The sequence below is a fragment of the Lutra lutra genome, chromosome 4 (genome assembly GCF_902655055.1).
Source record: "Lutra lutra chromosome 4, mLutLut1.2, whole genome shotgun sequence".
In the NCBI taxonomy this organism is placed as follows: domain Eukaryota; kingdom Metazoa; phylum Chordata; class Mammalia; order Carnivora; family Mustelidae; genus Lutra; species Lutra lutra.
This window is the reverse complement of record NC_062281.1, coordinates 177,008,414-177,032,301: the sequence shown is the minus strand read 5'-3', so window position 1 is coordinate 177,032,301 and position 23,888 is coordinate 177,008,414. Positions and strand designations below refer to the sequence as shown.

At 52.0% G+C, this 23,888-nt stretch overlaps 1 protein-coding gene across 1 annotated transcript; it reads left to right on the top strand.

The window, feature by feature from the left end:
- Positions 1–215: 215 nt before the first annotated feature.
- On the top strand, positions 216–23,716 carry SMPDL3B (sphingomyelin phosphodiesterase acid like 3B). Its single transcript, XM_047723831.1, has 8 exons — positions 216–583; positions 10,619–10,832; positions 14,269–14,366; positions 18,257–18,400; positions 19,575–19,747; positions 20,324–20,504; positions 20,594–20,727; positions 23,074–23,716. Exons 1-8 carry the CDS (start codon positions 523–525, stop codon positions 23,443–23,445), a joined length of 1,377 nt encoding a protein of 458 aa, XP_047579787.1. The 5' UTR covers positions 216–522; the 3' UTR covers positions 23,446–23,716.
- The last annotated feature ends 172 nt before the right edge of the window (positions 23,717–23,888 follow it).

Below are 23,888 nucleotides of genomic sequence, written 5' to 3'. Positions count from 1 at the left end.
AAGGCAGGGGCTGCCCTGGGTCCCTCCATCTCCTGGGCACATGGCTCCTGGCATAAATGCATGTGTGACCTAGTCTTGGCTTGTGGATAGCGTCTAGAGCGCCAACTAGCAGTGAGTCCTTCCGTTTCATCCAGGCCGATAGGTTCTGTGGGGGTGGGTGGGGCTACGTAAAAGCTCAAGGAAGGTAGTTGATACTTGCCACTCAGTCACAGGGGCTGGGCGAGGTTCCTGGAGAATCCAGCTGCTGGCTGGAGGACGTGCTTTGCGGAACAGGCAGGACGAGTGCTGCTTTCCACCTCAGAGTTCAAAGGCCTGGCTGATGCCCCTCCTTGGGCCAGCCCAGCTCACGCCCTGCTAGGCAAAGGAAAAGCCAGAGGAGGCAGTGCCTCGGATCACTGGGCACACAGGGCAACGGACCGGAACTTCTGCTCAAGCCCATGGCCAAGAGCATCCAGATAGGAAACCTGCAGTTGGCCCTAGCAACTGGAGAAGCCCGGGGCTTCCAGGAAGTGAGCTCCAAAGATGAGGCTGCTCAAACTGCTCCTTTTCCTGGCCCCCTGGGGAGTCGCCAGAGCTGAACAAGGTAGGCCTCACAAATGCTTTGGTTTTGTACTGTGAACCTGGGGTTGGTGGCTCCTGGAAGTGGTTCACAGGGAGCTGAAATGCTGCTAAAAACAGCAAGGTGGGGGCGCCTGGGTGGCTCAGTGGGTTGAGGCCTCTGCCTTCTGCTCAGGTCATGATCTCAGGGTCCTGGGATCGAGCCCCGCATCGGGCTCTCTGCTCACCGGGGAGACTGCTCCCCCCCGCCTCTGCCTGCCTCTCTGCCTACTTATGATTTCTGTCAATTGAATAAATAAAAATATTAAAAAAAAAAAACCAAAACAGCAAGGTGGGAAGCTGGGGCAGGGAGGCCCCAGGGAGAGAGAGTGGGTGAGTGGTGGGGGTGCTCTTTGAACCTGAAGATCTTAAGTGGAGGCCAGAGCTGGCCAGAGGAGGGATACCGACTTCGCAAAGACGTGCGGGTACAGAAGAGCCAGCTATCTGGTAGAGGTGGAAGGTGACAGGCAGATTCATGACTTCATTCAACCAACACGGGTTAAAGGCCTTCTGCATACCACACCCTATTTCTAGGAACAAAGAATGTGTCAGAAAAGAAAGGAAACAAAGCTCCAGTCCTAGGGAAGCATTCCTTCAACTAGGGAGAAGCAGACCAAAAGACACTTGAACAAATAAATGCATGATATTCCAGGAGTAGTAAGTGTTATGGAGACTAATAAAGCAGAAGAAAGGGATGGGAGTGGGGGGTTGGGGGGGGCTTAAGATGAGTGAATGGCATTTGAGTAGAGACCTGAGGCAGTGAGGGAGGGAGCATCCCTCCCTCTGGGGACATCCAGGGGACTTTCCAGTAAGAGAACATAGAAGGCACACAGGCCCTACACCTGACACTCAGGGGATGCATGTGAAGACGAGCCCAGGGCCAGAGTGGCTGGAGCAAAGTAGGCAAGGTGAATGGGAGAGATGAAGTTGAGGGTCATGGGGGTGGGGGGGGGTGCTGGCGTGAGCTCGCATATAAACATGTAGATGGTGTAAGGCCTCGGGGTTGAGTGTGACATCATTAGAGAGTTTTTAGGCAGAGCCGTGGGGTAATCTGATTCAAATAAGCTTGAAAAGGCCCCCTGGGCTATGCACTGAGAAGAGACCATAATGAGGTAAAAGTCAGGGTGACCAACATGTCTCAGTGCGCCCAAGACTTATCTAATCTTAGCACTTGAAGTTCCGTGACCTGGGTACTCCCTCAGCCCTGGGCGCACTGTGGTGGTTGGTCATGACCTGAGCCACTGTGGTAAAGGAGAAGCAGCCAAACCCGTGGGGAGGCTGTTGTCATCCTCCAGTGAAAGGAAATGGAGGCTCGTCAGGGTAGGAGCACGGTGGGTTGGAGACGGTCTGATTCTGGACAAGACTTGCTGGCAGATGTGGGGCAACAGGAGGACTCCAGGGTGACTCCTGGGTCTTTGCCTCCAGCTGAGAGGACAGAGTTGTCATTGGCTGAGGTGTAGGAGGAGGGGATGGCGGTTTGATTACGGATGTGTCCAGTTGGAGATCCCTGTTAGATTTCCATGAGGTGGAAAAGGAGTCAGTGGCCAGACTGGACCCCTTAATGGTTCTCCTTAATGATCCTAGGTTGTCCTAGGTTGTCCTTTCCTGGAGTCCTGGGAAGGGACCTAACAGAGAACCCAACACCCTTTCTGTAGCTCTAGGAATGAGGCTGAAAGAGGGAGGGAGAGACTCCGGGCTCTGCTCATTGCTTGTTCTGTGGGGCTCAGTTTTTCGAGGCTGGACCCCAAAAGTTGGTGGTCTCTAGATGCTTCCGTAGTCAGTGCATGCCCTCGGACACTACCCAGGAGAGGCTGGGAGCTCCGGCCAAGTGCTCTGCTCGTGCAGCCAGTCATCTCAGAAGCCAGCGAGGAGGAGCACCAGTGCCTGGGGGTAGGAGACAGAGCAAAATGCCAAAGAGGGACTGGGCTCCAAATGCTGTGACCCAAATTTGGAAATACCACTAGGATGAGCCCTGAGAGTGTGTCATTCCCTATGAGGGCGACCTGCCTGGGAGAAGGCTGAGTGGCCGTCCTCCTTCCACCCAGGAGGCAGACCCTAGTCCCCACTGAGGGACTCCAGGGCCCTGCTGGTCTGGCAGAAGGGTGGGAATGGTTGAAAGGACCTCCCACTCTCTTACTCTTTCACTTTCAATTATGCTTTCTTGGAAATCCAAATGCCACTGGGCGCCCCCAGCTCAGAGGCTGGTGGTTAAAAAGGATCCCTCCCCCACAAATGCACGGGATGTTCATTGAGCATCATTTACGGACATGAAAAATGCTGACAAAAAAAAAATGCTGACAGCAGTAAGGGAAGAGCTCAATGGATTGTGGAAAGGTTCAAGGCGATACAGCAAAACCAAGACCAATGCTGACAATTATTAAGTACTTATTTTGTGCCAGGCACTGTGGAAGTCTTTTGCATTATACCCTCACAACAGCCTTGCCAAGTGGGGATTATCGAGGTTGCTGAGAAGTGAAACACCTTACCCGAAGTTACACATGTAGTAAGTGTCCGAGTTGGGACATGAACCCAGGCTGTACAACTTCACCCTGTTTATAAAATAATACTGTCAAAACAAACAAAGGAACACTGAAACAGACAAAGGAAAGAGCCAAGAAGGGTGAACATTTATTTTTTGAGACTTAGGATGGGCCAGGCCCATTTGAAAAATGAAAGCAGAAAAACCTCTTTTGGTTTTTATAGTCCCTGTAAAGCAGGTACTATTCCCATGATACCCATTTTGCCGATGAGGCAAGTGAGAGCCAGAGGAAGCAGAACACTTGCCCAGGGCCCCACAGCTAAGAAGCAGCGGGACCAAGTCTGTTCTAGCTGCGTTACCCAGTATGCCCTTTGAAAGATCTTCTTCAGATGGTGTTTTGTTCTTTTTTTTAAAGATTTTATTTATTTGTTTGACAGAGAGAGAGAGAGATCCCAAGTAGGCAGAGAGAGAGGGAAGCAGGCTCCCTGCTGAGCAGAGAGCACAATGTGGGGCTCAATCTCAGGACCCTGAGATCATGACCTGAACTGAAGGCAGAGGCTTAATCCTCTGAGCCACCCAGGTGCCCCTGGGATGGTGGGTTTTTAAAAAAAAATTTTTTTTAAAGATTTTATTTATTTATTTGTCAGAGAGAGAGAGGGAGAGCGAGCGAGCACAGGCAGACAGAATGGCAGGCAGAGGCAGAGGGAGAAGCAGGCTCCCTGCCAAGCAAGGAGCCCGACATGGGACTCGATCCCAGGATGCTGGGATCATGACCTGAGCCGAAGGCAGCTGCTTAACCAACTGAGCCACCCAGGCGTCCCGGGATGGTGGGTTTTATAGGTACTATTTTTTTTCTCTTTATTCCAGACTTTCTGGAATGTATACATGTATACTTTAAAAGGAAATTAAATTTTATTTATTTTCTTTAAATTTAAATTCAATAAATCAACATATGGTGTAGTGTTAGTTTCAGAGGTAGAGGGCAGTGATTCATCGGGTGCGTGTAACACGCCCTGCTCCTGACATCCCGTGCCCTCCTTCACGCCCATCCCCCGCCCCCCTGTGCCCCCACTCCCCTCCCCTCCAGCCACTCTCAGTTGGTTCCCTATGGTTAAGAGTCTCTTAGGGTTTGTCTTTCTTTCTGATTTCATCTTGATAAAAACAAAATTAAATTTTAGAAGAATTCCACAGCACTCATAAGTTTTTTCAGACTCCGAATCTTTCCCGAAGTGCAGAAGGTTGAGACCCTCGGCAGAGAGCCGTCATGCCTGTGGCCTTTGGACTTCCACTTCCTCAGCCTAGACCTTGGGTGTGGGTACATAAGAGCCAGTGGGCTCCCTCTCCTCCCACATATGGCCCTTGCTGCCCCCGGGTTATCCTCCAAACCAGAGAGAAAGAGCCAAACCCTGTCCCGGGGGTTAGCATGGGGGGTTAGCACAGTAGGCTAACATTTCCCTCAACAATGAACCTGGGGGGCTGTCATGAGGAGAGAGCCGTCTGCGGGCTTAACACAGGGGGTCAGTAAATGTCGGCTTGAATCAGGGAGACCTGTGTTTCGGAAGGCCTCAGTTTATAGGGGAGGTGATTGCTCAAGGTCAAATGCAAAGGACGAAAAGAGCGACCAGATCGTCTTGTGGTGTGGGTTACACACAATTATAGAAAAAAGTCATGGAGTCGCAGAGCCTTAGAACTGGCAGGGCCTTCAGATAACTTTGCACAGTCCCGTCCTCTTACCCTTGAGGAAACAGACAGAGGCTTTGGAAGCGAAGAAGAACCGAGGCCCACGGGGCAGACTGGCCCAGGGAATAAGCATTACTCGGCTTGGCTTGTCTGCCACACGGCCCTGGGGGGCTGCTGCACGTGAGATCGCTCCTTTCATCCACACATCCGCCCCTTTGCCACTGGCACGTGATCCCCATTGTACAGATGAGGAAACTGAGACTCAGCTGGGGCAATCTCTCATTCAGGTTGCCATTGCCAGTGTGGAGGAGCCTAGATTCAAAACCAGATTTCCCTTATTCCACATTCCACACTTGCCCTTTCCAGAACAACCCCACTGCCTTAAGCCAAAAAATCTGGGTCCTACCTTTTAGTATCTATGTGACCTTGACTCTCTTATGTCACTATAAAATAGGATAGGGATAAGGTAGAGGAGAGTTTAAACGCGATAGCTAAGTGAGATCACATACATACATTGTAATGTGCTGTAAAAGTTTAAAGGACCATTGAAAAAAAAAATCCAAGGTCAGGGAGCCCTGGGTGGCTCAGTAGATTAAGCGTCTGCCTTCGGCTGGGGTCATGATCCCAGGGTCCTGGAATAGAGGCCCGGTGTCGGGCTCAGGGGGGAGCCTGCTTCTCCCTCTCCTCCTTGCTCCTGTTCTCTGTCACTCTCATTTTTCTCTCTCAAATAAACAAATAAATAAATAAAATATATTTTTAAGAAGTTTAAAAATAAATAAACATCAAAGGTCACACTGCTAGCTAGCGACAAAGTAAAGTGCATCATGATCTTTTCTGTTCTGATGCGATTTGAATCATAAGTTTGCCACTAACTGGTTCACTTTCCTCATCTGTAAAATGGTACAATACTAGAATATATGTCATTGATTCTGTCATTAGTAGAGTGTGTGGCACAGCTTCTGGCATTCAGTAGGTGCTAAATTAATAGCAGGTGTCCTCCTGCCTTCCTCTTCTTGTCTCCAATCATAAAAGTAGACTCAGCTGAAGACCTTCTTGGGCTCTAGGAATTATTTTTGCAAGTCTCCCGCCCCCATCAAGAATCACAGTTAAAGGATCTCACATTATACGATTTTAATAAATTTTAGATACATCATTGCTTTTCAAATGAATTATAGATTTTGATGGCTGAGCTTGGGAAGCAATGCACTTTTTTTCCAGCTCTCAAACATTTCCATGGGCCTTACATAGCTACAAGGCCCTGGGTCCTGTATTTGTTGTCCCTTAGTGGACAAGGGGGCCTGGTGACCCGGGTGATGGAGAAGGAAGACTAGGAAACTATTTTGCCTACCCGGGGATGAAGAGCAACTGAGCTCTCAGAATTTAAACTGGAGGATGGACTGTGCCCACCGGCCCTCCACTCAGGGAGGGCCGTCCAGGAGGAGACAGGATCTGTCTTCACGTTCACGTTGTTCTCAAGTCCTAGCCCTCTGCACTTTATCTGCAGAGGACAGCAGCTGAGGGGACGCAGGGGTGACTGGGGAAAGTGGTAGCCCCTCCCCCCACATCCTGTCTCCCTCCCATGGTGGAGGGGGGGACTTGCAGGACCCCCCCCAGGGATCAAATTCAGCATACGTGCTGCTTTGCAATGCTGAGTGCCTTGGCATTATCTCCTATTATCTCAATTAACCCTCACATCAACCGGAAGAGATAGGGGGCACTGTTTTCCCCCTTTTACAGCTGAGTAAACTGAGGCACAAAATTGCTCATGGTCCCACAGCTAGGGGCCAGCGGAGCTGAATTCCAACCGAGATTTGTGCTCTCAACTACTCACTGGAATTAATACCAAATATATTCATATTATCTCTCTTTTTTAAAAAAAAGATTTTTTTTTTTTTTTTTTTTTTTGGTCAGAGATCACAAGCCTGGGAGCAGCAGGCAGAGGGAGAAGCAGACTCCCCGCTGAGCAGGGAGCCCAATGACAGCTCGATCCCAGGACCCTGGGATCATGACCTGAGCTGAAGGCAGATGCTTAACTGACTGGGTGCCCCAATTTATTCATATTCTCAGTAATTAATGAATAATAATGACAGCTAAGATTGGTATACCTATTCTTAAAACTGAAGGAACACACGAATACTTTCTTACTGTAAAAGATTCAAGCAGCATGAATCTATAAAGGCTCTTAATTTTAATGAGACCCCCAGGTGAGGCTTACGCACAGGAAAGTCTGAGGACATCTGGTCTCAGAGTAAAGTGTTGCACTGCCCGATGCGCCACACCTTCCCAGTCTCTCCTGCCCCAGGGGTAGCTGCCAAGGGCCTTGGTGTACTGGGATTCTTCTCTACCAGCCCTTTCTCTCCACCAACTTATTTGCTGCTCACAGACAAGCAGGCCAGATGTCAAACACCCCAAGGTTCAGCAAGGCTAACAGGCTTGCCAGAATCCTCAGCCAACACAGGGGAGAGCCTAGATTAGAAACTTGACAATCGGGGCACCTGGGTGGCTCAGTTGGTTAAGCAACTGCCTTCGGCTCAGGTCATGATCCTGGAGTCCCGGCATCGAGTCCCATATCGAGTCCCACATCGGGCTCCCTGCTCGGCAGGGAGTCTGCTTCTCCCTCTGACCTCTCTCCTCTCATGCTCTCTCTCTCTCAAATAAATAAAATCTTAAAAAAAAAGAAAGAAAGAAACCAGACAACCCACCTCCCTCAGGGTCCTTAGACTCACCCCCTTCTCCATGATGTTATAGAGCTTAATTCCTCATAGTCTGTGGCTTCCACTGTTTTATGCATACCATATGTGTTTTTACAAAAGCCTGTGGCTCCCACTGTTTTATGCATAACATATGTGTTTTACAAAAGCCATCTTCTGGAGGCTCTGAGTCAACTTTGTGCCTCAGCTCTGGAGCCAGAGAGGGCTGGGTTTGAACCTCAGTTTCCTCATCTGTGAAATGGGCATAAGAATCCCACCTCACAGAATGGCTGCAGGAATGAGATGAGATGAGCGGATAAAGGGCACCTCACTAACACACACACACGCGCATGCACATGCGCGCACACGTATCACTAGGAATCCCGGGGAGGCTGGAAGGAGTTTCAGTTCTACACTCTGACTAGACCGGAGCTTGTGGGAAGAGAAGCTGACAGCTGACATGTGAGCCTGTCAGCAGACAAGGAGTTTCTGGAGTGAAGCAATGTTCCCTGGCTTCTCGGAGGGCTGACATCAAAGGGGCAGAACTGCTTCCTGCTTATGGTTAGTTGGAGAAGAGCCTGCTCCAGGCGGGGGACTGGTCTTTGCCTGGTCTTCAGAGGAAGCCAGGGGACCGCATTCCAGAGAGAAGGGCAAAGGACCTCTCACTCTATCTGACCTGGCCAGCCCGGTCTCACGCTTGGAAGCAGTTGTGACTCCCTTCCAGTCTCCATGCACGGGCTCAGGAGAGCCTACCAACTCTGCCCATTTACTGGTTGAAATGAGGCAGTTAGTTTCTCTGGCTTGGGATTTTCTCTGTAGGAGTAATTTCACATAGAGTGATCACAATTTGTATGACAAGTTTGAATCCCCCCAATTATAAACAAAGACTCTCAGTTTGGATAAAAAAGAAACATGCAGGCATAGACTGTCTACAAAAAAATATCAAAAATAAAAAGGCACCCTTTTGGGGCAACTAGTTGGCTCAGTGGGTAGAACATCTAACTCTGGATCACAGGGTAGTGAGTTCAAACCCTATAATTGAGCGTGAAGCGTACTTAGAAAAAGAAAAGTCACTGGTTTTACGCCCTTAGCAATCACATCTTCCTGGGAGAAAATCGAGAGCCATGGGACCCCCACCATTTTGCTGTCTGATCTCAGGCATATTGATCTTAGTTAACATGACCTTAGCCTTAGTGTCCTTATCTGCAAAATGGGGATAATGATCAATACAGTTGACCCCTGATGGACACAAGTTGTGAACTCTACAGGTCCACTTATATACAGATTTTTTGATAAGTACAGTACTGCAATGTATTTTCTCTTCCTTATGATTTTTCTTTTTTCTCTTTTTAAAGATTTTATTTATTTATTTGAGAGAGAGAGAGATCAGTAGCAGGGGGAGGAGTAGAGGGAGAAGCGGACTCCCTGCCTAGCAGGGAACCCGACCCAGGACTTGATCCTAGGACCCTGAGATCATGTCCTGAGCCCAAGGCAGACGTTTAACCGTCTGAGCCACCCCGGCGCCCCCTTATGATTTTTCTTAATAACATTTTTTTTCTCTAGCTTACTTTATTGTACAAATGCAGCATATAACACATATAACATAAAACATATGTGCTTATTGACTTGATGTTATCAGTAAAGGCTTCTGGTCAACAATAGGCTTTTAGTAGTTATGTTTTGGGGGAGTCATAAGTTATGCACAGATTTTTTTTTTTTTTTTTGACAGACAGAGATCACAAGTAGGCAGAGAGGCAGGCAGAGAGGAAGGAGGAAGCAGGCTCCCCGCTGAGCAATGCGGGGGGGGGGGGGGGGGCGGGGGGGGGCTCGATCCCAGGACCCCGGGATCATGACCTGAGCTGAAGGCAGAGGCTTCACTGAGCCACCCAGGTGCCCCTATGCACAGATTTTTGACTGTATGGGCATCGGTGCCCCTAACCTGCATTGTCTGAGGGTCAACTGCCCCTCCGGGGCTGCAGTGACTGTGTAATGACCTTGGGAGGGAATCCTGACTTACTTAATCAGTCGTTTGCACCTTAGTGTAAACAAGGTTCTGATCCTCTCCTGGGACCAGGTTTAGGTAAGGAGAGGTGAGGAGAAGTTTTGGAGAGAGGATCAGGGGCTGGACTTGACCTTGGGACCTCTCCTGGAGCCCCACGGGGGGGTCCTGTGGCTGGCATGGTGCCGTGGCTATCCATCCCTGAAAGCAGCCCTGGGAAGCCCGGGGCTCCCTGTCGGAGGCTGGGTTTCCTGGGCTGGGGGCGGGGCAGGGGTGTATGACTGTGCCACTGAGTGACACAGGAAATGTAGGAGGAAGTGACAGCAGTGATGGAGGGTGAGGAAATCCCAGGCCTCACTCTGGTCGTAGCCAAAAACACAGGATTTAGGGCAGAGGCCGAATGTGGTCAATAAGAATGGTTGAAACTACTTATCCACGGCCCCCTGCTGGGTACAGATGACAAATCCACCCTGTGTGGCCTGTTTCTTTGTTGGGATTCCTTTCTCTTGATCACACCAAGAGATTTTTTTTTTAAAGATTTTCTTTTTAAAATAAAAAAATTAAAAAAAAAATAAATAAACCCTAACACCCCTCCCCACCCAAAAAAAAAAAAAAAAAAAGATTTTCTTTTTAAATAATCTTTATACCCCACATGGGGCTTGAACTCACAGCCCTGAGATCAAGAGTCGAATGCTGCTCAGAGTGAGCCAGGCAGGCGCTCCTCATGCCAAAAGATTTTTGACATTTCAGCCAGCCTAGGTTGGAAGCTGTGGCTCTAGTTCTGGGCTCCGAGAGGTGAAGCGACACACCCAAGGTCACACAGCGTGTAGGTGGCTCCAGAGCCTTCACCATGATACTCCCCAAACTTAGCTTTCAAACAATCACGCTGCTTAGAATTTCCAAAGGATTCTTTGAGGGTCATTGAAGCCCAATCCCCTTGCTGCTGCTGGGTCCCTCGAGGTGGGGAAATGGAGAGGGTCAAAGGTCACAGGTCCTCTCAGGGCTTCGTGGGGCCAAGTCAGACCTGTGGCTCTTTCTCTGTGAACCCTGGCTTCTGAGGAAAGTGTCTCACATTTGGAGACTGTTCTCCCCAAGCTAGGGTCCCGCTGGGCTTCCTCCCCATCCAGACTCAGGGAGGTACCAGCATCAAAGACGATCTCCTTTCCCCTGCAGGGAAATTCTGGCACATCTCTGACCTGCACCTTGACCCTGACTACAAGGTATCCGAAGACCCCCTCCAGGTGTGCCCATCAGCTGGCTCCCAGCCAGTGCCCAACGCAGGCCCCTGGGGCGACTACCTCTGCGACTCTCCCTGGGCCCTCATCAACGCCTCCATCTATGCCATGAAGGAGATCGAGCCGGAGCCAGACTTCATCCTCTGGACAGGGTGAGAGCAGTCATAAAAGTCCCCCTTCACCAGGCCGCTGCTGAGTGCCACCTGCGGGCCTGGCTCCCTCCCCAGGCCAGCTCCCTTAGTCCTCACACCGGCTCAGATTCAGAGAGGATGGACCTGAAGCTTGAGGGAACTGAGGGCCTGGCTGATCCCGTAGTCTATGCCCTTGACTCTGTCTCCTAACCTTAGTAGAACACAGCTCTCTCTGAGGCTAGGGACATAGTCAGGGCACATCTGGGTATGTGGAGAACTCCCGGATTTTATTTAATTTTTTTTTTAAGATTTATGTATTTATTTGAGAGAGAGAGAGGCAGAGAGAAAGAGCGAGAGGGAGAGCAGGGGGAGGGTCAGAGGCAGAGGAAGAGGGAGAGACCTCAGCAGACTCCCCGCTGAGTGTAGAGCCCAACAAGGGGCTCGATCCCATGTCCCTGAGACCTGAGCCAAAGTCAAGAGTCAGAGGTTTAACAGATGGTGCCACTTAGGTGCCCCGAGGACTCCCAGATTCTAAGTCAGGGCGATGAACAGTGGGGCCCTCCCACCAGGGTTTAGGGATCCACGTGCAAGGAGGGAAGAAGGTAGGGGGGCTGAGAGTGGTCCTGGCTTTGGGACCCAGTGTCCTGGCTGCCCTGGCCTGAAGGGGTTCTCACTGGTCACAGCACTGCTCTGCTGAAGGACAGCTTATGGGGTGAGTGAATTCTCCTCAGCCAGATTCCATTTCTGCTTCTCATCCAAGGACATGCCATAAGTCCTCCAACTTCCCTCAGAACTGGCTGTCCTTGTCCCTCATGGTCCACCCTTCACTCCCTGGCTCCTTTCTCTCTCCCTCGGTGGAGCAGCCTGTCTTGCGCTCAGCCCTGGGTCGACACTGGGGAACCAAGATGATACAAACCCAGACTGGCCTTCAAGGAGTTCCCAGGCTTGTGGGTGACAAGCCCGAGGACCATTGTATCCCAGCTGGGAGGGAGGCTCACTGGCAGATGTGGGAGTTTTGCAGGGTATCTGACTCCATCTCACAGGAAGTGGTAAGCAGGGGGCTGGTGAGGGAGGCTGGCCAGTGCTCTGACTTTCTGCTCCCTCTTCCAGCCTCCTTGGACACTTGTACAGGGTGGGATTAAGCTCATGATGCCCCCAGCTGTCCCTCAGTGTGGTGTGGTAGTGACTGGGAATGACCCTGAGATGGACCCTGTAGTTGGCAACAGGAGGCTACAGGGCTGGACACTTCAGAAATGTGACAGTGTCGGGGCTCCTGGGTGGCTCAGTTGGTTAAGCATCTACCTTTGGTTCAGGTCACGATCCTGGGGTCCTGGGATCAAGTTCCACTTCGGGCTCCCTGGTGGGTGGGGAGCCTGTTTCTCCCTCTGCCTGCCACTCCCCCTACTTGTGCCTCTCTCTCTCTGACAAATAAATAAATAAAATCTTGAAGGAAGGAAGGAAGGAAGGAAGGAAGGAAGGAAGGAAGGAAGGAAGGGAGGGAGGGAGGGAGGGAGGGAGGGAGGGACAGTGTCTCAGGAGAGGTCTGGGCAGCTCAGAATCAGTCTAAGAAGAGTGAGCTTTAGGCTTTGACCCTGAATTCTTGCTCCCAAGACAGATTGTGCTCCAGAAGCCTCTGGATTCTCCGAAGAGGGGCCCAGGAGGAATATTCTGAAAGATGTGATGTGATCCCTCTGGGAAGGGCGACTGCTTTGGGAAATTCATGATCCTTTAACAGAAACATGATGTTTCTGGGAAATCTCTGGGGCCTTGCAGATATATATGATGTTGAATGAGATGACCTCTGGGACCTTTTATAGTTCAATTTCTAAAAAGTTTGACTTCTTGGGGCAAGTTGCCATCCCTTAGGGGTAACCTGTAGAAACTGGGAGTGTTTTCTAGAAGAAAGAATTAGATCCTAATTAAACTAGAAATATAAAGGGCAGAGGAGTTTTGTTCTGATGTCCTTGGACCCCCTGGCCTGTCCCTGGGGTTGGCAGGGGGCTAGGCTCCTCCTGGGGCCCTAAGGAGGGTCAGAGACGAAGCAGGGAGTAATGGGTATAAGCGTAGACTCTGGAGCCCGGCCGACTGGGTTCAGACCCTGGCTCCACCCCTTTGAGAATCCACCACCATTCTGTGCCTTGTTTCTCTATCTGTCAAACAGGACTAACAGAACCCACGTTGGAGGGTTATCATGGAGAACAAACTAGGGGATGTGAGTACAACACACAGAAAGTCCAGGGCACAAAGCAAGCCAGGTTTGCTGCTGGTAACGGTATCATGACTACTAAGCTGATTAACTTCCTGGGGGAGGACGGATGCAGCAGTTGCCTCACCCCGTCGGGTCCAGCTGGGTCCTCAAGCTTTATATTGTTGGGGCTCTTACCTTTTCCCTTTCTCCTCCCCTGCTCTCTCACCTTGCTGTATATGTCTTTTTTAAGTAGGCTTCATGCCCAGTGTGGAGCCCAATGTGGGACTTGAACTCATGACCCTGAGATCAAGACCTGAGCTGAAATCAAGAGTCAGATGCTTAACCAACTGAGCCATCCACGTGCCCCATTTCTAAGTTGGATCCAGGAATTTAGGTCAGCAGAACAGTGGACTAAAGTGTCCTAGGGCAGGTCCTGGATCTGCCATAGGATGAACTCTAAACTCTGATGCCAGCTCCCAGCTCCCTAGAACCCTTGGGGAATGGAGCAGGACTCAGAGACGGCTTTTCCACCCCAAGCTCCCTGGGGACTTGCAGGTGGGACTCGAACCCCCAAGCTTCTGTCTTAACATAATAATATTAATTGCAACTTGGCAGCTACTATTCTGCTTTTTATGTTCCTTTGTTTTTATCTATTTTAAAAAGAAAGGAGAAGGGCACCTGGGTGGCTCAGTGGTTAAGCCTCTGCCTTCAGCTCGGGTCATGATCTCAGGGTTCTGGGATTGAGTCCCACATCGGGCTCTCTGCTCTGCGGGGAGCCTGCTTCCTCCTCTCTCTCTCTCTGCCTGCCTCTCCGCCCACTTGTGATCTCTCTCTGTCAAATAAATTAAAAAAAAAAAAAGAAAAGAAAGGAGAAGCGTTTCACTGGAGCCCAAGTGAGGACAGCCACCTGGGAAATAGGCTCCTCACAAGGAAGAGTGGTCCCGCTTGTCTATATTTTATGTATATCATTTTCCCAGATGTATTAGAGTCTCAGAAATACTCTAGGAGTAGGTACCATTATTACCCCTATTTTACAGATGAGATAATGGAGGCTCAGAGAGGTTAAGCAGCCAGCCCAGGGACCCACAGCAGGTCACTGGCAGAGACCAGGTTTGAACTCTGTCCTGCTAGACTCTCGGCTCCAGCCTGGCCCTCCCCTCACAGAGGGCCGGCTCCACGGCCAGTTTTCTCATGGCTGAGCTGTTCCTCCTTTCTCTCGGGCCCCCTCCTGAGCTGCCTGCACCAAATGGGCTCCGTGGTGTTTTGCAGTGATGACACACCTCACGTGCCCAATGAGAGGCTGGGAGAAGCCGCTGTGTTGGGAATCGTGGAGCGCCTGACCAGGCTCATCAGAGAGGTCTTTCCAGGTAAGCCCCTGCCATCTGTCCCCCGAAGCATTGCCTAAACCCCTGGCAGTGTCTGTTGGGACAGCAACAGCCCCAACGCTGGCCGCTGGCCAGGTCTCATATCGATCGATCAAGGAACGTGAGCCACCCCTGCCCTGTGTTTGCACGCAGAATCCTATGAACGGAAATGCCTGACTTCCCATTCGGCCTTCTGCCCGAGCCTGCTTTACAGTGACTTACAGCCCCTTCTCAGCACCTGCCGCTATAGAAAGGCATCATTCCCGGAGGTCTCCCAGGGACTCACATGCAGCCCCAGAGCTGCCATCCACCGCCCTCCAACCATCCTGGCTGCCGGGGCCTCTGGGAGATGCTGATTTCCAGCCCAGGTGCTGTTCTTGGTGCTTGCAAGGACTTCAGAGCCTAGGAGAGCAGGCAGAGCCCATGAGTGGTTACGGCAGCAGCCCCATGGGACCTGACGGGTGAGTGGGACCTGATGCCCCATCTAACGGCCCCGGACGATGTCTTTAAGCAACCTGTGCTGAACCCAAGGTGCCAGGGACCGAATCAAGCTCTCAGGCTGCCCACTGGGGACCTGTCAGAGCAGCCCACTAACCCCCACCCCCACCCCCATGGGGTTCTGGAACAGCTGCATCCTCTAAGGTCTTAGACACAGACCCCCAGGCCTCAGATAGGATTGATGATAATAAAAATAAGTATAAGTAGCAGCAGTAACTGCATGGATCTATGTACTGCGGGCTAAGTGTCAGGCACTGCTCTAAGAATACGATATGCTATAGCTCATTCACGCTTGTGATGCTCCTGCAGAGATGTGCTACTGCTACTTCCATTTTACTGCTGAGAAATGTGAGCCCTGGAGTCAAGTAAACAGGTCAAGGTCATGTGGGAAGGGCAGGGACACAAATCCTTGTTTGAGCACTGATCTGACCCACCACTCCAGGAGGGGCTTATAGCTGCTGTCACCAGCTCAGGTCCTCCTCAAGGCAACCTCCTTTCCCACCTCCTTCCCTCAACCCGAGTCATTTTACGCACAGTTGTCTGGATGTGTAGGGAAGGCACCGATGGCTCAAAGCTAGTCAGTTCCTGTGGAGGGAGTCAAACTGAAATCCGACTCCGAGCACCCTTTTCTCTACTCCAGAAGGGCTTCTGGAATACAGGTGAAATAATGGACAAGAAAATGCTTTACAGGGGCACCTGGGTGGCTCAGCCGGTTAAGCATCTGCCTTTGGTTCAGGTCATGACCCTGGAGTCCTGGGATTGAGCTCCGAGTCAGGCTCCTTTCTCAGTGGGGAGCCTGTTTCTCCCTCTGCTTAGTGTTCCTCCTACTTGTGCTCTCTGTCAAATAAATAAATAAAATACATTTAAAGAAATGCTTTACAACTATGAGTTCACGTACAAAGGTAAATTAGAAGAGTCTCTCATTTATAAACACACTTGCACATTTATTGAATTTCCTAATATCCAACATGCCATCGACTGTGAGATGCATCATTATTTTATGTCCTGTTAAGAAAAAAAATGTTGGGGCGCCTGGTTGGCTCAGTGGGTTGAGCCTCTGCCTTCAGCTCTGGTCATAATCTCAGGGTCATGGGGCTCTCTGCTCAGCAGAGAACCTGCTTCCCCCTCTCTCTCTGCCTGCTGCCCTGCCTACTTGTGATCTCTATCAAATAAATAAAATCTTTAAAAAAAAAAAAATGTTGTTAGAGTATGACAGCGCCCGGCCTCCATGAGAAGTCATAGCCCACCTGCAGAGATGTTAAACTAAGAACATACTAGAAGAATTAAAAGGAGACATTATCTTATTTGAGAATTACAGCAACACAGGTGAAGCAGAACACTTTCCGCTTTGTAGATAAATAAGCGGAAGCACAGAGCAGTCAGGCAACTCGCTGGCAAGGAGAAAGGGACGGAAGCTCGAGATTTCTGGGTCCACATCACGTGTCACATGTTCTTCCTGCCACGCGCCAGCTGCGTTCCCTGGCAGTCCCTGTGAACGCCGGCCCATCTTCTCCAGGACGGCTGAGCCGGGAACGCCAGTGAACGCTCCGGCTGGGCGGTGCCCTGGAGACTCCGTTTCGCGTCTGCGCAGAGCGAGGACAATCATGGTACCTGCCCAGAAGGATGTTGTGAGGATTGAGTAGAGTAATCCACTCGCTCATCTAGTGAACAAATATTTAGTGAGTATCCACTAAGAGCAAGATGCCATTCCAGGAGGAGGGAACTTGGCCGTGGACTAGAGGCCAGATCGTGCCCTCATTGGAGCTTATGCTCATAAGGGGTTTCTCACAGTGCCCGGCGCAAAGCCCCAGCAAGAAAAGGGGAGTCCCTCCCTTCTCATCTGTCCTTGGAATTCCAGGGTTTTTGTGTTTTTTCCTAAATGGATCCTTTTATTTATTTTTTTCAGATTTATTTATTTTAGAGGGGAGTAGCAGTGGGAGAGGGACAAAATCTCAAGCAGACTCCCCTGAGCGTGGCCCCAAGATCGTGACTTGAGCAGAATCAAGAGTCAGACTCTCTCTCTCTCTCCCTTTATTTTAAATTTTATTGTTTATTTGACACAGAGAGAGAGAGCACAGCAGGGGGGGCAGTAGCCAGAGGGAGAAGCAGGCTCCCCTCTGAGCAGGGAGCCTGATGCAGGACTTGATCCCAGGACCCCAGGATCATGACCCAAGACAAAGGCAGACAACGACTGAGCCACGCAGGTACCCCCCTAAAAGGATTCCTTTTTTTTTTTTTTTTTAAAGATTTTATTTTATTTATTTGACAGCGAAATCACAAGTAGGCAGAGAGGCAGGCAGAGAGAGAGGGGCAAGCAGGCTCGCTGAGCAGAGCGCCCTATGCGGGGCTCCATCCCAGGACCCTGAGATCATGACCTGAGCAGAAGGCAGAGGCTTAACCCACTGAGCCACCCAGGCGCCCCTCTAAAAGGGTTCTTAGGCTGCCAGCAGTTATGTTGAAGAGGTGAGGTTTTTTCCAGGCAGTTACAGAGCTGGTTTCTGGGTTGGCAGGCAATTCCTGATGGGAACCTTACGACCACCTCCTTCTGTGGGGCTCCCGCCTCCCTCATTGGTTCAAGGTCACTCATGCCCTGGGGACTGCCAAGTTCCTATAACGGCAAAATTTTGCCCTGAGCTCGGAGGAATTGTTGTTTCTGGCCAAACACTTACCGAGCAATTACTACTGGCACAGTACAGACATAGACGTAAACTAAAAGCACAAGGAGGAAATGCATCTGAAGGCCCCCCGCTCCAGCGTCATTCACAAGCCTCTCCCTCTGACCCCCACCTCCACGCCATACACTTCCACAGCCAGTGGCTCTTCCCTTTTCTGTGACAGTCCTCCCACCTCTGATTACTGAATACCTGTCAACCCTACTGCACTTTGAGGCCCCTGGGACTGGGACTGGGTGCCTGGTTCCAGAGTCTGTGCATTGGCCCACACGAGGTGTTCAGGAAACACCTGTTGAATCACGGAATTTGTCAAACTCCTAAGGCTCCCAGAGGGAACCAGACCCCTTCCCTAACAGTAAGTGGACCTGGAACGGAATAGAACAAGAAATTCTACATTACCACGGGGCTCCTAAGGGATGGGAAGATGATTTCTATCTTCTAGCTTACGTCTTGTCGTCTTCTGATGCTTTCTTCCGACCGGGAAACCCTTTGCTGGGAATGGGGTTAGGAACTGGGGTCAGGGAACTCACTGCTCTTCCTTCCCAGGTCTGAGCCATGTTTGGCCAGATTCTACTGAATGCTATTTTCTGCTTATCTCTGTATTTCCCTCATCTGTGCTAAGGCTCTTCCCACAGGCTCCCACGGTCAGTGGTGGACTGAAAAGTACCAGCTCTGCCGAGCGCTTTCCCATAAATGTGTTTACATGTCTCTTTTTCCTCCCAGATACCAAAGTCTACGCTGCTCTGGGAAATCATGACTTTCACCCCAAAAACCAGTTCCCAGCAGGGAGCAACAACATCTACAATCAGGTCGCAGAGCTGTGGAGGCCCTGGCTCAGTAACGAATCCATCGCTCTCTTCAAAGAAGGTACTTTTTGCAACTATAAACACTTCCTTGTCTGCCCAGGTCTCATCGAATTTTGTCCTCACCAAGACCCCAGGAAACAGGTACCGATTTTATCCCCATTACACAGATAAGGAGATAGAGGCTTGAAGATGTCGAGTCCCTTGGCGAAAATTAGCCAACGTAGAGGTAGCCGGGTTGGGAGCAGACTCTGGGGCTGACTCCGCTGCCCGTGCTCTCAGCGGCTCTAAGGAGGATCATAACGGACCATTTCCTGAGCATTTACTGGGTGCCAGGCACCACTCTCGGCACATTCCAAGACTCCTCATGGAAACAAGGAAGGGGAAGCAACCTCCGGTTCAGGCAGCATTTCCCACCCTTGGTGCTACTGACATCTTGGGTCGGATAATTCATTGTGGGGGCCATCAAGGATGCGGGATACGAGGGACACCATCGCCGTAACCCAAAATGTCTCCAGACGCCGCCAAATGTTCCCCCGGGGAACAAAATCAGCGGCTGAGAGCCACTGATCCAGAGACACAGCAGTCCAAGGGGACCCTGGCTGCTCTCTTGCCTGTCCTCAGTCCCAGCGGGTCAAACCCAACCAGAAACTGGTTGATATAGTCCGTGGAGATCAGTTTCTTTCTTTCTTTTTATTTTATTTTTTTAAGATTTTATTTATTTCTTTGACAGAGACACAGCGAGAGAGGGAACACAAGATGGGGAACGGGAGAGGGAGAACAGGCTTCCCACGGAGGAAGGAGCCCAATGTGGGGCTCGATCCCAGGACCCTGAGATCATGACCCAAGCCTGAGGCAGACGCTTAATGACTGAGCCACTCTGGCACCCCCGGAGATCAGTTTCTAGGACAGAGAGTTGAGTGAACAGGGTTGACAGTGGATCTGGAGGGACAAACACATCTTACTGTTCTTCGAATTATAGAAAGGGAGAAACCCAGGCACAGAGCAGTGAAGTCAAAATGTTCCCAGGCTGCACAGCTAGGTACGGGAGCCAGGACTGGAGCTGGGGCAGTGGGCCCGCAGAGCCTCTGGTCTTCTCACCGTGGTCCTCCTATGGGCAAGACGGGAAGGGAGGACACCGGGACAGGAGACGGTGGAAGCGAAGTTGAGGGGGCATGGAGTCGTGTCTCATCAGAGGCAGGGGACCCTTCAGATTCTCCCTGGCTGTGACGCCGTAGGTGCCTTCTATTCTGAGAAATTGCCGGGCCCGAGTGGGGCTGGGCGAATCGTGGTCCTCAACACCAACCTGTACTACAGCAACAATGAGCAGACGGCTGGCATGGCAGATCCTGCGCAGCAGTTCCGGTGGCTGGAAGACGTGCTGACCCGTGCATCCCAAGCTAAGGAGATGGTAAGGGCTCCCACCTCCACCTGCTACCCTCTCTGGGGTCACCTCCTGAGCCAGTGTCCCACCTCTGCACAAGCTCAGCCACTCCCTTGAGGGGTCTCTATCCCTGAGGGTCCTTCAGCAGCCTGGCACCAGGAGGGGGCTTCTTTTTCCAGCCTCACGACAGACTGGGAAAAAGAGAGGGGTCCTCTGGGGGGCGGCCTTAGCACTCTCGAAGGCACAGAGGTGGGAAACACCTGGTAAAATCATGGCTGGCTCTGCCTTTGGCTCAGGTCATGATCTCAGGGTCGTGGGATCGAGCTCCACATCGGGCTCTCTGCTCAGCGGGGAGCCTGCTTCCTGCACCTCCTCTGTCTGCCTCTCTGCCTGCTTGTGATCTCTGTCAAGTAAATAAATAAAATCTTTTAAAAAAGAAATGGCTGGGTCTTCAGAGCACTGGCATCAGCCTGGGGGCGGGCTTCACAGGGGATCTTGGAGCCTGTCTGCTTGCCTCTGGTGAGAGGGGCCGGTGTTGAGAGGTGGACGTGAAGGGTCGGGGAGGGCATCCCTGAGCCCCTCCTGGGCACCCCATCCGTGCAGGTGTACATAATTGGCCACGTGCCCCCGGGCTTCTTCGAGAAGACGCGGAACAAAGCGTGGTTCCGGGAGGGCTTCAACGAGGAGTACCTGAAGGTGGTCCGGAAGCACCATCGAGTCATCGCAGGGCAGTTCTTCGGCCATCACCACACCGACAGCTTCCGGATGTTCTACGATGACGCAGGTACTCGCCGCAGAGGACAGCGGCCAGCCCATACCCACCTCCTCCTCTTGCCGGCCTCTCTCTCAGTCCTGCGGTCTCTCTCCTGAAAGGTGCCCCCATCAGTGTCCTGTTCCTTACCCCTGGAGTCACCCCGTGGAAAACCACCTTACCTGGAGTGGTCAATGGGGCCAACAATCCTGGCATCCGGGTATTTGAATACGACCGAGCCACACTGAGCCTGCAGGTCAGGAGCCCTGGGTCTGCTGGGGCTGGAGGGGGAGGATGGGGAGGGACCTGAATGTATCACCGCTTTGCCTGATCCTTCCAGCTTAATCCTCCCTCTTCTAGAGCTCTGGTTCCCTCGAGCCACTCCGGACCCTGTAACAAACTCAGATAATTCTTTGTCCCCAATTCTCCGTTCAGCCTAGATCATAGCTTCCTACCCGGCCTCCCTACCTCTAGCTCCATGCCCTGCTGTAGCTCATCTACTACACATTACAGAAGGCTCTAAGACCTTCCATGGCTCCCCAGTGCCCACAAGATAAGCTGGATCTCTTTGGCCTGGTGTTCAAGGTCTCCCGCAGCATGACCTTATGCCCATTGCCCGCCTTATGCCTACACCGACAAGGCCTCAGGCAAAGCAGACCTCTGACTCACCGAGCAACCCCTCATCTCCTGGGCTGGGCTTGTTGTTATTGACATGGCAAAGAAACAGTATTCCTTAATTTATTTAACAAAAGGTACTAAGTAAGCACCTACCGTGAGCGGGGCCCTGTGCTGAGCTCAGGAGATACGTAAGTGAATGGTGACAAAGTCACTGCTGTCCTGGAGCTGGCATTCTCACAGGAAACACACACGGTAGTATCCTATCCTATAGTAGACAGTATGAAAAGGAACGTTTAGTGTGATGTGCAGAGAAGCACTGAGGACAAAGAGTGAGGGGGCAGGTGTCACTGTTATTGGGTGTGTGTGCACACGCATGTGCGTGCCGTGAGGCAGGTGGGATGGAATTTCACCCATAGGGTGACATGTGAGTTCTGAGTAGATGGAGGGAGGGAGCCATGTAGGCATACTGGGAAGGCAGAGGACAGAGCAAGTCAGAGGCCCTGGGTGGGACTGTGCTTTTGGTGAGTGTCGGGGAGGAGCGTGGAGGTCCTGGCTGCAGAGGGAGGCACAGGCGGAGGGTGGGAGGGACGAGGTCACATCCTGTCAGCTGGATGTGGAGGGTTTGGGGCAGGATGAAATATTCTGACTTACACAATTTTACAAAATCTCTCTACCGCCGGCTAGCCGGCTCTGCAGAGAACAGGCTCTAGGGGGCAAGGGCAGAAACGGGGGTGGGGGTTAGGGGAAGGGTGAGGTAGGAGGTGACAATTAGTACTGAGAGGTGACGCTGGCACAGGCCAGGGGGTGGCGGTGGGACAGCGAGAAGCCCCAGATCCTGGATGTCTGCTGAAGGTAGAGGAGACAGGGTTTTTGGGGACCGGATGAGGGCGAGAGAGAGAGGAGCTAGGGCTTTGGCCTCAGCGCCTGGAGGGGTGAAGCTGACCTTTACTGAACCATGGGAGGAACACATTTCAGAGGAAGATCAGAAATCCGGTTTGGGACCTGTTCACTTGGGGAGGTCTAAGTGGTGTCCCAGTGAAAATGCCCAGCGACGAGGCAGCCGGGTATTCAAGTTGGAGGCCCAGGAAGAGGTGGATATAGAGATTTTTAATTGGGTGCTTGAGAGAGGACATTTAAAGCCAGGGACTGGACCAGATAACCGAGGTCCTTGACTCTAGAGTAAGTGTGCACGGAGGAGACGTCTGAGGTCTTTCAAGAGTGTGGCCTGTTGTCCATATGGGCACTCAGAGGGCCTTAGCAGAGGAGTCACCTGCTGGTTCCCATGCCCCCCCCACCCCCAAAACGCCTTCTCAGGGAGGGAGTCACACAGGCCTGGGTTTGAATCCTGGCTCCACCACTCATGAGATTTTTGACCTCTTCCCGCCTCCGCTCATCTGTAAAATGGGAGTATCAGTCCCTCGCAGGGTTTGGAGAGGACCAAATGGAATAACATAATGTGCCTCTGGGGAGGCTGCCCTCCAGACATGGCAGTTCCTCTTACCCCACTTCTAGTGACAAATTTAAGTGGAAAGCATCAGACAGATAAGCCTTTCCAGATTCTAGTTCCGAAGATGCATCTGATCCTAGGAGTCCTGGGTGTATCCCAAACCGTCATCAACCACAATTCCATAACCTCTTTCAGCCAGGCACTCCATGCCATTTCTTTAAGTTGCTTTTTATCCATGAATTCTGTAAATATTTACTGAGCCCTCTTCTGTCACTGAACACCTGTAGGACCCTGGACAAAGGAATTAACCTCTTTAGGACTCAGTGTCCTCATCTGTGAAATTGGGGTAATACGGGCAGTTACCCCATTAGCATACCAGGCATACCCCATAAGTAGGAAATGCTCGCTAACAGAGTCACTGTTAGAGCTATAAAGAATCTGGGGCGGGGTGGGGGGCGGAATGCAAGGTGTAGGATTGGAGGTTGGGTGGAAACTGCCAGCTGTTCAGGGCCGGCCCTTCTCACGCCCTTTCTCCAGGACGTGGTGACCTACTTCGTGAACCTGAGCCAGGCGAACGCGCAGGGGACTCCACTCTGGGAGCTTGAGTACCGGCTGACCAAGGCCTACCGGGTGCCCGACGCAGGCGCCCTCTCCATGCACGCGGCGCTGGGCCGCATCGCCCGCGATCCCGGGGCGCTGCAGCGCTACTACGTCTACAACTCGGTCGGCTACGACCGCGAGGCCTGCGATCAGGCCTGCCGCGCCGAGCACGTGTGCGCGTTGCGCGAAGTGGCCTTTGACGCTTACGCCGCCTGCCTGCGCGCCCCCGGCGCAGCGCCCGCGCCCGCGCCCGCGCCCGCGGTCCTGCTGGCGGCGCTGCTGGGCCTGCGTGCGCTGCTCGCGCCCTGACCTCGGGCGCCCGCCGGCCGCTTGCCCGCGGAGACTTGCCGCCACCCGGGCCCGGCGTCTGCAGCGGGAACCCGCGTGGAGCAGCAGCCTGGGCAGTAAATGAAACTCCGAAGACCTTCCGCGTCCCCAGCACATTATTTTCCCCCAAGTTTCCTCCAAAACACAGTGCTCCTCGAGCATCTCATTCTGTGCGTTTTCCCTTTTCATAATGTTCCCTGCGACTCCCGTAGAGTGATTGAACAGTTACGGAACAGAGTAAGATGAGCCACAGGGAAGATACGCCTGAGGGGTCCCGTGTCCTCGTCCGTCCCCCCACCCCCCCGCCCTCGCTGGCACGCGAGGCACACTCGGTTTGCGAAGTCCCGCAATCTGGGTGCAGAACGGATCTGTTCTGCAACAACGCGGACGCGAGGGATCGCGGTCCAACCCCGGGCGCTACGGCC